This window comes from Syngnathoides biaculeatus, chromosome 6 (genome assembly GCF_019802595.1).
Source record: "Syngnathoides biaculeatus isolate LvHL_M chromosome 6, ASM1980259v1, whole genome shotgun sequence".
NCBI classification, from domain to species: domain Eukaryota; kingdom Metazoa; phylum Chordata; class Actinopteri; order Syngnathiformes; family Syngnathidae; genus Syngnathoides; species Syngnathoides biaculeatus.
Genome location: NC_084645.1, coordinates 2,462,795 through 2,477,217, shown reverse-complemented (window position 1 = coordinate 2,477,217; position 14,423 = coordinate 2,462,795). Strand labels below are relative to the sequence as shown.

Here is a 14,423-nt window from a genome sequence, read left to right as displayed (position 1 = left end):
TTTTAATCCGCCAGTAGAGGGAGGTGTTGCTCATTACAAAAAAAATTAAAAAGGACGTTCGCTCCTAATAGATGAAAGAATACTCCCCCTGGACACTTCATTATGTACATGTGCAGAATGATTATGATAATTCTGCCTTTACTAATGTTATAATGATGGGTTTTGGTACTCGGGCAGCAAAGTGGACTTGTTAGTACCTTTGCGTCACAGTTTAGGGATTAAGAGTGTGAATCTCAACTTCTATTGTCCTGTGTACAGTGTGCATGATCTCCCTGAGTTTGTGAAAATTTACTCTGGGTACTCTGGTTTTATATGATATTCCAGAAATTCTCGAAGGTTCTAACTTGTCCATCAATGTAGTTTGTCCATTGAGTGTTTGTCAAATTCAAGGTCGGGGGGCCAGATCTGGCCCACCACATGGCTTTATGTGGTCCACGAAGGGAAATCATGTCAAGTTCCAAGATTCTTGTGAAGATCTGTACCAAACTTTCAGACGGTCACGTAAATGATTACGTTGAGATACTCAAAGCATTTTTGTGTAACTAAACAACAGCAGTTGAAAAACCTATTACCCTTGATTTCTGATTCCAAAACTAGTTAAAAAAAATTCCGTGTGTAAATATGATGAGCCATCTAAAGATTTTTATGGTTTCCCAGTCGTAACGGCCCTAACTACAATCTGGCCTGGGACAAAAATTAACAAAAGGCTACACACTCTTCAAATGCCATGTTTTTGTAATAAAACACAAAATAACCCAGATAAATCACTTCAAATCCTTTTGCCACCTGTACAACACAATTGATTAATTAAAAAAAATATTTTCAGGAGAGTCAGTAAAAAATACAACTGCGATAATGTGGTTGCACAACTGTGCACACCCTCTTATAAACAGCGATGGGGTAACTCTGTGTTCAGATATTAATTAATTAATGAATCGCATTCAAAATCACGTTGAGTAGGCTGCCTCTGATGAACCCCAAATAATGTTCGGATGATCTTGTTGGCTATTCCTGGCATGTTTTTTTTTTCTCGCTCTTTTGAACATTTTCCCCTAAGAGGTTTTGGGTTTTGATGAAGTATGTGTATATAGATGTTTCCTTTAACTTTTTTAGGCGCCAAATTTCCATTGATTTTGTTGTAATACTTGTTCAGAGAAGTGGGGCTCCCTCTTCACTTGTACAGACGGGGGCCATGTTCCTCACTGTCTTCCACCTCCCGGTGGGCAGTTCCATGTCTCAGTTTTCACTCTTCATTATAAAGGAGGAGTTTGCAGCATTGAGGCGCTTTTACCTCAACGGGCAGAGAGCGCTTTTGATTCTGGACTGTCGATTGGCCCCACATCCAAACTGAAAAAAAAGAAGAAAAAGGAAACATGGCGGTGACCGGATGCACGCAATGCATTAAATATATGTTGTTCTTCTTTAATTTTATTTTCTGGGTAAGTTTTTTCGATTACTTTTCATTTTTTCATGTTTTTTCATTGCAAACTTGATGTTTGTTTAACTGAGATGCATAAGACATAAGTGCGTTGGTGTGGTTTATGGATTAGATGCGCTTTACTAATTGTGTGAGGCGCTTGCGTAAGGAGCGCAGCATCAATTGAGGTGGCCATGCGAAGCAAATGGCGCTCTAACCCGACAATTATTTTGTGCATGGTCAAGCAGCAGCGGTGTGAGCTGCCTGAAAGGGGAAGGAGAGGTGAGGATTTCAGGTTGGGTGGGCTTCAATCTAAAAATGGAATTAGCATCGACTCCTCTTTCTCTACATCTCACTTTAACAACGTGACTTCATCAGAAATAGAGGAACAGGCTGCAGGGAAAGATTTAAACATTCCCAGCTAACTGATTATTTCTCACAAATGTCCCCCAAATAAATTCTTTCAAAAGTACCAGTGAATGGGGCTATTAGAGCTGTGCTGCCTTTGAACCATTCACTGGGCCAGAAAAACACTCGGGCAACACTTCTGTCCCTTGTTTTACGCAAAGTTCTATGTCACTTACCGCCACCACCTGACCATTCCTGAAAACACATCCACTGCCTTTATTCCTGCTTCCCAAACTCCTGGAATTGCTGGCCTGTGAGTTTCCACTTGCTTTTTGTCGCTACTTATCTTTATTTAGATGATAGCACATCCTGGACCCGCCACACACGAGTGTTTCCTCTGTTGGCTTTGCCTCCGTGCTTGTCATTGTGAAAAACTGCCATTTTTCATGTGAAGAATTTAGCTTCCTGCCTCTTGAAGAACAATACAAAGCAGCTATGGCACTAAATGTGTGGATAACTTTGTATAAACAAGGGAATTACTCCACCCCCCCCCCCCAAAAAAAAAAAAACCCTACATCAAAATAACTTCAAGAACTTTTTGTACAATCACAACATGTGTGACAATGTAGTACAGTTCAGCTTGTGGTCCTCATTCCGTCAATGTTAAAAGATAAAGTTGAAAAGTAGTTTTGAAGTTAGTGACTTGAGGCCGTGGACTGTGCTGCAGGTCAATGTCGTGTCAGGATGTCCTCTCACCCCTTCCTTGACAGGCCAGTGGACAGTTCACAGCCTCCCATCGGTGCTCCACACACACTCGAAAACATGAGCGGAATGTTTAGACCACTTATTTGATCTTATAGGGAAGAATGATCCCGCGACATCACTTTTGTAAAGTTAGGGTAGCTCCTTGTGAGATTTCCTCAAAGGAGCGAGAATAACTACGACGTAATACTGACTCTATCCCTTGTTTCGTTGCAGCTGGCTGGAGGAGTGATTTTAGGAGTGGCCCTGTGGCTCCGTCACGACAGTCAAACGAGCAACCTCCTCATTCTTCAGTTTGAAGGCCAACAAGCGCCAGGGACCTTCTATATCAGTGAGTCGAGGGCTTCCTCACAGAAAATACAAATGTACACTTTGCGCAGGAAAATAGAAGAGAAATATCGGAACCACTTGGCATGTTTGACTTTTTTCCCAATAGCACATAGTATAAAGTGAAACACAAACTGCTGCCATAACAAGACCTTGATGATGAATCCAAAAGGGTGTTAAGTAACATTTTAACATTGTAACAGTTAATACAAAAGTCAGATGATCACTATCTGGCACAACTAATAAATAAAGTATATCTTACTCAGGCGGCACGGTGGGTCAGCTGGAAAGCATTGGCCTCACAGTTTTGAGGTCCCGGGTTAACCTCACAGATTGCACTCTCTACTTTATGTCACAAAGTGGATACTCATAACTTTTAATCTGATGGAGGTCATAATGATGACAATAATTGCAAACTCACTATGTTATCCCATAACATTTACAATTGCCAATGTGTAATTTACATTATTTGTTTGGATAAGTCAGTGCAATTTTTTTTTCTTTTTTTGCCGCTTGCAGGGTGGCTTGCTCAATTTTATTAATTTTTTTTGCGTACGTTTTGCTGTCTCATCTGAAAACCTTTACAATATGTTCAAAAGGAGTTGAAGTATGCTAATAGTTGTGTGTTGAGAGGAGAGGACCCCCGAGTTCATAGTAATAATAATCACCTAGTGATGTTTTACAGATTTTGTCAAAGTCTTATCTGTCTGTCAGCAGGGAGGAAAAGAGCACATCCTGAGCTTTGCGGTTGCTCGGTCAGTCTGTATTATTTAATAGACTGAGTCAACATTGTTGGCTGTGGAGGGAAAAAAATGTACAGTACTTTGTACGCCTTTCACTTTGTATACAAAAGTGTTCTCCTGACGAATCATATGTTGTCAGTTGACTGCAGACATCCACCGAGGCTGAACAATCAACAATCGAAAAAAAAACAAAAGTCTCTTTGAGACTTTAGTGAAAAATTACAGCACGCGTGGCCATAGCGTTCCTTTCCAGCCTCGTAGGTCCAGATGCATCATTATGGTGAAAAGATCATGAAAAAACAATTAGGGCATCAACAACTTTCATTCGTAGCCTCTCAACAAGATAGAGTCATGGATTTTCATGTGACGTGTCACCGTAAAGTAATTATGCTCGGTGTTTATTTTTATGTATTTATTTTTAGCTCGCCCCTTTGTATGCACGGAAACAGGAGAAGCGCTCCTGTCTCATTGTACGATGTATGATGACAATAAATGGCATTCTATTCTATTCTATTCTATTCTATTCTATTCTATTCTATTCTATTCTATTCTATTCTATTCTATTCTGTTCTATTCTATTCTATTCTATTCTATTCTATTCTATTCTATTCTATTCTATTCTGTTCTATTCTATTCTATTCTTTTAGTGGTTGGAGTGGTGGTGAACTGTACTACATCAGGTGTTGCAAATTTGGTTACCTTATTCGGCTACATTAGAATTTGTGATATTGAGAACAGTTTTCATATACTCTAATTTCCGGTCTACAGAGCTCACCTGATTATAAGCCTTACCCAGTAAATTTGTGAAGGAAACACCATTTGGTACGGACTGTACATAAGCCGCAGCTGTGTAAAAGCCACAAGTCCCAGATTGAAACCCACTTTGAAACACGAGATATTTCCAAAGAAAGACAGTACACAGAAAGAGTTTTCAAAGTTTTAATACCTTATCTTAGCTTAGCTTAGCTTAACATAGCAACAGCACGGTAGCACAAACTGGGCTGGTGAATAAAAACAAAAAACAAACAAAAAAAATACCGGTAAAAAAAAAACAGCTGTGACAGCTACACAGTAGCAACACCTTAGGACAGCACTAACAGGGCTGGTTAAAATAAAAAAAAAAAAACGTAAATCACTGAGACGCAGCAGTAACACAGCAGTAACGTGCTAGCGTGGCGCTAACGCTAGCGCAGCACTAATGGAGCCATTTAAAAAAAAAAAACAGAGGTAAAAGTCACTTCTTCGGCACATATATTCCACTGGTGTCACTCTTACCTTTTCTCCTCGAGTGCCCCCATGCAGCCATTAGAAAAAATGCACAAATTAGCCGCATCACCACATAAGCCGCAGGGTTGAAAAAGGTCGCAGCTTCTAGGCCAGAAATTACAGTTGGTACGGTATATAGATAGAAGGAGTCATGCCAAATCATTCATGACAAAACTTTTCAACTTTGCTTTTCCTTATGTTCCGCATAGAGTACAATCAATCCCCACACACTTGAGACAAGTTAAATCAAACAAAATACGGCGTTATATGCAGTTGCTCGTGTCCCCAAAATTATTAGAGGGATAGATTTATTTTTTGCATTTTGTGTGCATTCCACTAACACTTCCAATTCCATCCCTTCAAACATAAACTTGTGGTTGCTGTGTTCTCCCAGACATTCTGTGGTGAAAACCATCAGCTTTACCTAAAGCACAAAACCTTCTTCTAAATATGGCCTTCTCCACCAATTTTATGCCTGTTGGCAACATCGTGAACATGCAATTTACCACCCGCTATTTAAAAACGTAGTAAATAAGGCCCTGTGTATGATTTATGATACCATATGATGCTGTGCCGTTCTACACCAATAAAAAAAACTACAACCACACAATCGTAAACGTGTTTTCGACTGGTTACTGACAGTGTCAATCAATAATGACCATTATTGAATTGTAAAAGTGTAATTTTTGATAGTGGATAGTTGATAAACAAAACAAAGTGATTATTGAATTGGCAGCCATTTCTGAAGTGTAGCTTAAATATTTGCTGGAAGCGAATAAGTTGCACAGTCATGAGTTTCAAACATACATCCTGTATCTCATCTCTCTCAGTACTTGTTGTACGGGACAGGAAGATCATTTTGAGGAACACACAAGTATCAGGGCTCCCTTCCAACTGGGGGCACAAATCGAAACTGCATTTAACCTCCAACAAAAGGTCAGGAAACAGAGCCAACTTGACAGTATGAAGGTGATGCATTAAATCTTACATCCAAAGAAGTAAACCACTTGTTAAAAAACAGAAGGGCTGGCTCTCCTGCTTCATTGAGAGAGGCCAGATGTTGTCAACAGATGTTGCGGCTGCTGTGGGCACTGAGTAGCGGGGAGTGTGAGCACGGTGCAAAAATAAAGCCATCATGTGTGCTCATCTTCTCTAAAATATCTGACTCTTCTTTTGTTTACTTCACAAAATCTCAACTAAACTCCAGAATCAAGAACGCATCCTCAAGGTAGCTTCACTGCGTTTAAAAAAAAAAAAAAAAAACAACGGCATCCATCATTTTCCTTCGGCGCCCTCAGTCACCCACAAGTGGGGCCCAAAACATGCGAAACATGATACAATTCAAACATTTTCATCATGTTACCTTGTTGTGGTGGTGAACTGCTGTGAACCCGTTCATTTCGATTTGGCCCTGTCACTGTTTTCCCATACCTCCCTCCTCACTAAGTATAAGGAAGTGTCGCAAGCTCGAGCTTTTTATAGAGGAAAGCCCGAGTAGTGATTTTGGAGAGGCCCACCCAAGCAAGATCAAGGGATTTTTTCTTTATTTTATTTTTTTTAACTCGCCCTTAAACATACGCCCGGCATAATTCAAATAACCCTTGGACATCTGCACATTAACCCTCAAATTAGAGTTTAGCCTGGATGTTTTTAGTCCGCTGGCACACCAACATGGTGTTTATGTAAGTCTCAAAATATATTTTGTCCAAACTCCGAGTCGGCGCTCGAGCCCAATTGCTCCTGGCACGCCGCTTTCCAGACTTGTTTCAGGACAGGAAGGAACGCAAAAATGTTGATGGCCACTGCAAAATGTTGAGATCCATCTCCTGAATGTGTTTCTCTTTGTTTGTGAATCTTAATTCTTCAGTTTAGCAAGCCATGTGGAATTCTATGCTTTCAGCTTTGTACGAACGGTTTGAGGATGTACCAATGTACTTTTATTATTTTCAATATATCGTCAAAAGGTAACTAAACTGAGCAGGCAAAAAACAGTCAACATGATTCATAATAATGCTTCTCAAATGAAATACAATTTTAGCAGGCACAGCAACACTGATCAGCAGTCTAGTTATATATATAGATTTTTTTTAGTTCACCTCTGTTGAAATTGAGACAGGCTACAAAAGCTACTATAACTTCACTTGCACACCACCAAATAGAACATCAGAAAAATTATGAATATTGTACCAAAATAACAATGATTTTGTCTAAATTTCATTTTCTCACAAATGAATTGTAAGTAGGCGGCACGATGGTTCAGCTTGTAAAGCGTTGGCCTCACAGTTCTGAGGACCCGGATTCGATCCCGGCCTTGCTGTGTGGAGTTTGCATGTTCTCCCCGTGACTGCGTGGGTTTTCTCCGTGCACTGCGGTTTCCTCCCACATGCTAAAAACATGCAGCATTAATTGGACACTCTAAATCGCCCCTAGGTGTGATTGTGAGTGCAACTGTTGTCTGTCTCCATCTGCCCTGCGATTGGCTGGCAACCAGTTCAGGGTGTATGTCACCTCTTGCCCGTTGACAGCTGGGATAGGCACCAGCACTTCACGTGACCCTTGTGAGGATAAGCAGCAAAGAAGATGGATGGATGAATGGATGAATTGTACGGACTGGGTCAAACCTGAACGCAGCAATTATTCTGTTGCATGAATGTCAACTGGCGGCTTACAGAGCCCAAATCGACCTTCTGTGGTGTAGGAGCATTTCATTTTTCTGCCTGTCATTGTTTGTCATTGGCACAGACAGATGAACAAATATAGATTATTTCTGTCAATGAATCATAATTTTGAGACCAAATAAGAAAAACTGGATATTTTTTTCTGTACTGTGGCACCATGATTCACAAACTCACATTCGCCTTTGGGTTTGCCACCCCAGTGGACGAGTCACTGTCGTGTTCACTGCTTCTGCGACGTGTTTCTAACATAAAGGCTCACATAATGACTCCTTTTAATGATTAATCCTTGTCATAGATCAACAAGCCCTCGCTAAAGACTGCGACCAATGAGAACGATAGCGGGGAATTGACTTTGCAACCCGTTTTTTTTTTTTTTTTTTGTAAATAGTGGATGAGAAGGACATCCAAGTGGGGATTTTAGTGACGGATCATCACCCCCACCCCCTCCTCTCCCTTCCACACATAGAGATTACACAGGGAGACAAGAAATAAATGAACTTCCCCAGCGCCACCTCAATGGCTGTCAAACCTCAAAGGGTGTTGTCATAGTAATGGAAGGCAGTGGAAATAATGGCTGCTTTTGCCACATTGCTGGGTTACCGAGCCTGGTAGCTGGGCTCGCTCTGACAAAAAAAAAAAATCAGGGTCTTGAAAGAAGCGGGGGAGTATCGGAGGAGGGTTGATCTCGATATTTGGAAGGGTTTTGCATGCTGCATGTGAGGTCTGCTGAGAGTCTGAATTTTCTTTTTTCTTTTTTTGCAACCACTGTCAGGCTGCATTTGTGTGTATGTGTTTTTCCAAATCAGGCTCCTCCCAAAGCATCTGCCTGAAAGGATTTCAGTTTTCAGGTGACGTTCCAGTGGAGAGATAAAGACAACAAGGCGGAGGCCTCAGAATTGCTGACTTTCAAACTACTCTGAGATAGTTGAATCTGCAGAACGCTTTTAATCTTAATCTTGTTTTGTACCTCATGAATGCTGACGTGGTGTCAGTGCGTATCAAATTGAAGTTGAGTTTTTATTTTGATTTCAGCACTTTTCCTAGACAAATGGAGTAACCACAACAACGTTCATGATGAAATTGGCACTACTATTGATGTATTTTGAATTGTGTTGACTCGAGTACACATTTGTTTTGCTCATGTTCAGGAGAGATTAGAGCCCACCCATCCATTTTTCTACACCGCTTATCCTGTTCAGGGTCACAAGAAGGAATTAGAAGATTGTGGGAAAACTTCATTTATTCCAGTCATGTCCAAATGTGAAACCCATAGATTCACGACTCAGCGATTGAAATAGTTTTGATGACAACCTACAATGAAAACCCCAAATTCATCATTCTAGAAATGTTAATACCCTGACTCGGTGCAGGCAATGCAGTCTGATTTCATTCCCAGTAAGTAACGACGTGAATTTGAGTGCGTAAGGTTTTCTCGGTTTTCTCTGTATGGGCCCTGTGATCGACTGGCGAAGTCAGATGGGAAAAGCTCCAGCTCCCCGTGACCCTGAACAGGATAAGCAGTAGAAAAAAAATGGATGGCTATTATTATGATGGTTATTAGTTGGAGAGTAATCATAGGAGGGGTAGTAGTACAAATAGGTCTTCTGTAACTCGAGCTTTGTTCCTATTCATTGACTTCTTGCTACAGCACCAGCTTATGTCATAATCGCTGGAGAATGTCAGGAAATATATTCCCCTCAAGTATGAGAATTCTTTGACGTGTTTATCTTTGCGGTCCTCGCGTCTCCTGTGTGGGATGGATAATCCCGGTGGGGTGAGAGGTCACAGGTGTTTATTGCGCAGGGGAGGAGGGTGTCAGCGTGTCTGGAAGCCATTTCCCGGCCCGAGGTTCCGCCCCTTTTCCCACACAGGATCTGGGAGCAGTTTATCTCCAGGATGTCAATAATGTCGTGTCACCCTACAGGGAACGCGAAAGACATCCAGGAAGTCCATTACCAAAGCAACGCGTGGATCAATGAACAGACAAATTACACGCACTGCGCTGTCTTTGCCGCCCCCTGGTGGTAGTGGTGGTGGTGGACTTACTCCATTGCCTCTGTACTGTATCACATTTCATGTTGATGCCTGTGTATCTTGGCAGGTGTTTACATACTCATAGCTGTAGGAGCTGTGATGATGCTTGTGGGCTTCCTCGGCTGTTACGGTGCCATTCAAGAATCGCAGTGCCTGTTGGGAACGGTGAGAAAATAATGACTTTTCTGTCTGAAATACACAATGTTGACCAAATTCTTGACTGATGAAGCAATTGTAGATCCATGTTCATTCTTTTCTGAGTCAGGTTTGCTCTTTATTCTATTGGGTTCCTTCCACATTTCAAAAACAGTCAACGTTAAGGTATGGATGGTCGAGTGGACTTGGCTGAATCGATGATGAATGAATTTAATTTTAAAAAATACATTTTAATTTTCATCCCATTATTAAAAAACGGGACATTATTTCAAAGTGGCATTCCAGAAAATGCAAAAACATAAATTAATATTCAAATACCACTTCGATCTGTATCATGACGATAGAAAATGATTATCAATTGTCAAAATAGTTGTTGATTAATTTGTTCATCGAGTAGTTGTCGATTTATCAATTGTTGCGGCTAAAAGAATTACAGGCTGAAATGTTTTGCAGTATGTATTGAAGCAAACCTGCAGTATTGTTAAGTTGATTGAAGCAAATGTTTTACAAGATCCGACAGTCTGCAAGACTGTGAAGGAACCTGTGATTAAATGTTAAAATGTGTCAAAAACAGATGACTGGCAATTTATAGACTTCAAGCAATAATCATCTTTGTTAAGCGGTAAAGTCAATGTGTGGACTCGATAGAAATGACAGTGATGTCTGATATGGATAGGGAGGGATATATTTATGTATTTCTCTGTATAATTGATGCATAACGGTGCAGTAAGTCAGCACAGTGTTCTTCTCCATAATATACGATATCATATAGTACACACTGCATTTGTGATTTAAACTACAAGTAAAGGTGATGTACTTTCTGCAGTTCTTCTTCTTTTTGGTCATCCTCTTTGCCTGTGAAGTGGCTGCAGCCATCTGGGGCTTCATGAACAGAGACACGGTGAGGAAAGTTGCTCATCACATCAGCGATCGGCATTGATAGTAACAACAAGCTTTCGGCAGATCTCCAAAGAACTGATCAACTTCTACGACTCGGCATACATCAAGGCCGTGGATGTCTCGGGATCTCCCAGTAAAGACGCTGCCATCAAGGTGCTGGACGTTTTTCACACCACGGTACGTCAAATTCTTCATTTGGGTTCATGGAGTCACAATAAAATGGTTTGGGGTGTTTTAATAGTCGCAGTATTGGGTACATAAACTGCACAGTGTCATTTTATATACAAGCTCAAGCAATGCCTTTACAGAGATTATATTGATCGGGTTTGAGAGCCATTAATTGAACAATGTTTACTATTGAGGCTGAAGTTTGTTCTGATGTAGAACTGAACTGTAACATACTCAAAGTACAGGCAAAATACAACTGATGTATTAAGTTTAATTAAGCAGGTGTACCTCATTTTTTGGGGTAGTTAGAGTGCATTTGAAAAATGAAGTTGTGGTTTGCAACCTTCTCTCCAGCTCGACTGTTGCGGTAAAGGAGATGACACGGCGCTCTTCAAACAAGTCGTCAGCTCTTTGTGTCCAAGAAAGTCTCCAGAAGATTTTCTGAGGTCTCAGGTAAGGAATGTTGCCTTATTTTTAGTGATTGTTTGGGATAAATGGAATCAGGATGGAGACAAACGCAAAGGGCGCCGTGGCCTGCAGAGGACGCCACAACATCAGCTTAAAATGAAAACACTAACAAGGATTAAAATGTAAAGCCGCGCATGGCAATCTTTTAGCACAGTTTAATAGTAAATTGATGACTTGCTGGGCAAGTAGCCTCAATTACATGGGATGCTAATGATTAAACAACCCGATTTTCATTGATGGTCAAGCTGGCAAGCGTTGGCCTCACAGTTCAGAGCACCCGGGTTCGAACCCAGCCTCGCCTGTGTGGAGTCTGCATGTTCTCCCCGTGTCTACGTGGGTTTCCTCCGGGCACTCCGGTTTCCTGCCACATCCCAAATACATGCAAATCATCGGAAATACATAACTGGACACTCTCAATTGCCCATAGGTGTGATTGTGAGTGTGGCAGTTTGTCTTGATGTGCCCCGCAACTGGCTGGCAACCAGTTCAGGGTGTACCCTGCCCACTGTCTGTTTACTGCTGGGATAGGCTCCCGCACTCTCCGCGACCCTCGTGAGGATAAGCGGGAAAGAAAATGGATGGATGAATTTTTATTGATGTATCTGAATGGGTTCATTGTCAAGATGAAACATTCAACATTGTCCTAATCTGCTTTACCCTTCCACCGTCCAAACAGAGCTGCCACGACAAGCTGATCGAGCTTTTTTCCGAGAAGCTTTACCTGATCGGCCTGGCCGCGCTGGTGGTGGCCGTCATCATGGTGAGCGGAGGGTCCCCCCCCCCCCCCCCCACCGCCTCCCTGCGTGCTTACACACGCATCTGGTGAGCTAAACGGTTTTTTTTTTCTTTCTCTTTTAGATCTTTGAGATGATCTTCACCATGGTGCTCTGTTGCGGGATCCATAACGCGCCAGCGTACTGAGCACACTTGGTCTTAATGTTGGTCTTTTTGCAGTAACTCCTCTTTCTTATTTTTAGAACACAGCATGGTGGATAGTTCTGCTTTTATTTTTTATTGTATACTAAAACATGCCGTTTGTCATTGATTTATAAAGGATATTCTCTATTTATCGCAGGGCATAACCCAAACGTCCTTTATCTATACAGTGTATATACGGTGTATAGGCTGTGGAACACTTCTTCGAATTCATGCCCTTTTTATGGATGTATAAATTGTACATATGCACGTCTTATGTTGAAAATTAGAGGTCACGTTGGATGTGTAGGTGACACGTCTCCCTGCATTGGGACACAGTTAGACCAGCCGGGTTTCAATCGTCACCTGCAGCCTTACTATCGTAATATCACTCCGCATCGTGTTTTCACTCAACTTTGTTTAATAAACTACCGTTATGCTCTACTAGTGTTCGTCTTCTTAAATACGTTGGACACTCATGTTAAACTGCAGTGGGAGTAGAGTTAAAAAGTGGTGAGCACATCCACCTCCTGACGTTCTCGGTTCGAATCTCAGCTTTGGTGATCCGTCCATGGATGTGTGCTTGGGGCTTTTTGCAGGTTCTTCGAAAACATGCACGTTGGGAGTATTAAGGAGTCTAAATGATCCACAGATGTGAATATGAGCATAGATGTTTAGATGTCTATGCATATGACCCATTGATTGGCCGGCGACCAGTCCAGAGTGTATCTTGCTTGAAGTTAATTCTGAAACTCTTCGTTTAAAGGGGAAAAAAGAATGCAAACTTCGATAACGCCATACTTATTGTCATCTGAAAGATGATTTATACTGTAATTCCTTGGATCGCCACTAGATGACAGACTACTCAACGTCCCTCCTCTTGCACGGATGCTCCACTCCCCGTGCGTCAACAACAGCCCAAACTCAACTGACTTGAATTTCTGGCACAAACACACCCAGTGCCCTTACCGCGCACACGTCACTGCTCCTCGCTGACAACGTCACCGGTTTGAATCGCACAGGTTTGAAAATCACTGTGGCCACGCCGCTTTTAGCTCTTTCTGATGCACATCCTGCTATAAATGTGTAAATATGAATGCCTGCGTCTTGGCCCTCGTAAAATGTATGTAATTGTAAAGAAATGGAGAGGGGGTGGGGGGAGGGGGACAAGCCACAGCAGCTTGAAAATAAAGAAATACATCAGTAAATAAATCTCTAAGGCTACTAAAGGTTAACAGTGCTTGCTCCTGAGTACTTCTAATAAAAGCAATGTACTGTAGTGTGAGGTTCCTGTGGCATGTTTAGATGGCCCCATTGTGTGCAACCAACCGCTAAACCTGTAAGAGCAGCCAGCTCAAACAATGAATTCATTAGATTTTTTTCTTTCTTTTTTTTTTTTTTTTTTACTATTAAACTTGAACAAGTTTTCCCATCATCTGATCTCGGTTAGGTAGCAACCATGCACCATTAACTTTACTGCCACCGGTCTGTCTTGTAGTAAGATTCACTACGTATTAAAACATTGGTCACTCCGTCTGCTTGCTTAGAAGTCAAAATTAACCCGGTTCTAATTATTTATCTTCAGAGATCAGATTATCCACACAATTCCATAGCCATACGTTTCTGTCATTAGCACAGCGGTCAACAGAGGTCACCGCACGAGTGCCAGGATTGCCACAGAATATTATTGGTAAGTATTGGTTTTGCATATGAATTGACTATATTGACAAAAGTATGACAACACATCAAGTCTATTTAGTTTCAATGTAAAGAATCCTGAAAACAAAATCACAAGAATCCCAAAAGTCTTTGACTAGGCCATTCTAAAAAGCTTTTAATTTTTTTTCCCAATGGATCCAGAAGTTGACTTGGTGGTGTGTTTGGTATCGTTATCATGCTATAGAACCCAAGTACGCGTGAATTGAGGTCACAAACTGACACACAAACGTTCTCCTTGAGGATTTTCTGTGAAAGAGCAGAATTGGTTTCGTCAATGACAGCAAGTTGTCAAGCTCCCCTGAATGGATCCAGCACCCCAAGACCATCACGCTGCCACTGTTTAGAAGATGTTCTTTTTCTGAAATGCTCTTCTACATTTAAGCTGGATGTAACACACACCTTCAAAAAGCTTTTTTTTTCCCTCCTCGTCAGTCCATATAATATCCTCCCAAAAGTCTTGTGAATTATTCAGATCTATCATTCAACAACAAAAAAAGTTAGTCTGCTCACCATGGAGTGGCA

General features: G+C 41.4%; 1 protein-coding gene across 1 annotated transcript; it reads left to right on the top strand.

Moving 5' to 3' along the window:
- The first annotated feature begins 1,281 nt into the window (after positions 1 to 1,281).
- On the top strand, positions 1,282 to 12,624 carry LOC133502460 (CD81 antigen-like). The gene is made up of 8 exons (XM_061823267.1): positions 1,282 to 1,439; positions 2,744 to 2,858; positions 9,643 to 9,740; positions 10,558 to 10,632; positions 10,695 to 10,808; positions 11,154 to 11,252; positions 11,944 to 12,027; positions 12,126 to 12,624. Exons 1-8 carry the CDS (start codon positions 1,374 to 1,376, stop codon positions 12,186 to 12,188), a joined length of 714 nt encoding a protein of 237 aa, XP_061679251.1. The 5' UTR covers positions 1,282 to 1,373; the 3' UTR covers positions 12,189 to 12,624.
- The last annotated feature ends 1,799 nt before the right edge of the window (positions 12,625 to 14,423 follow it).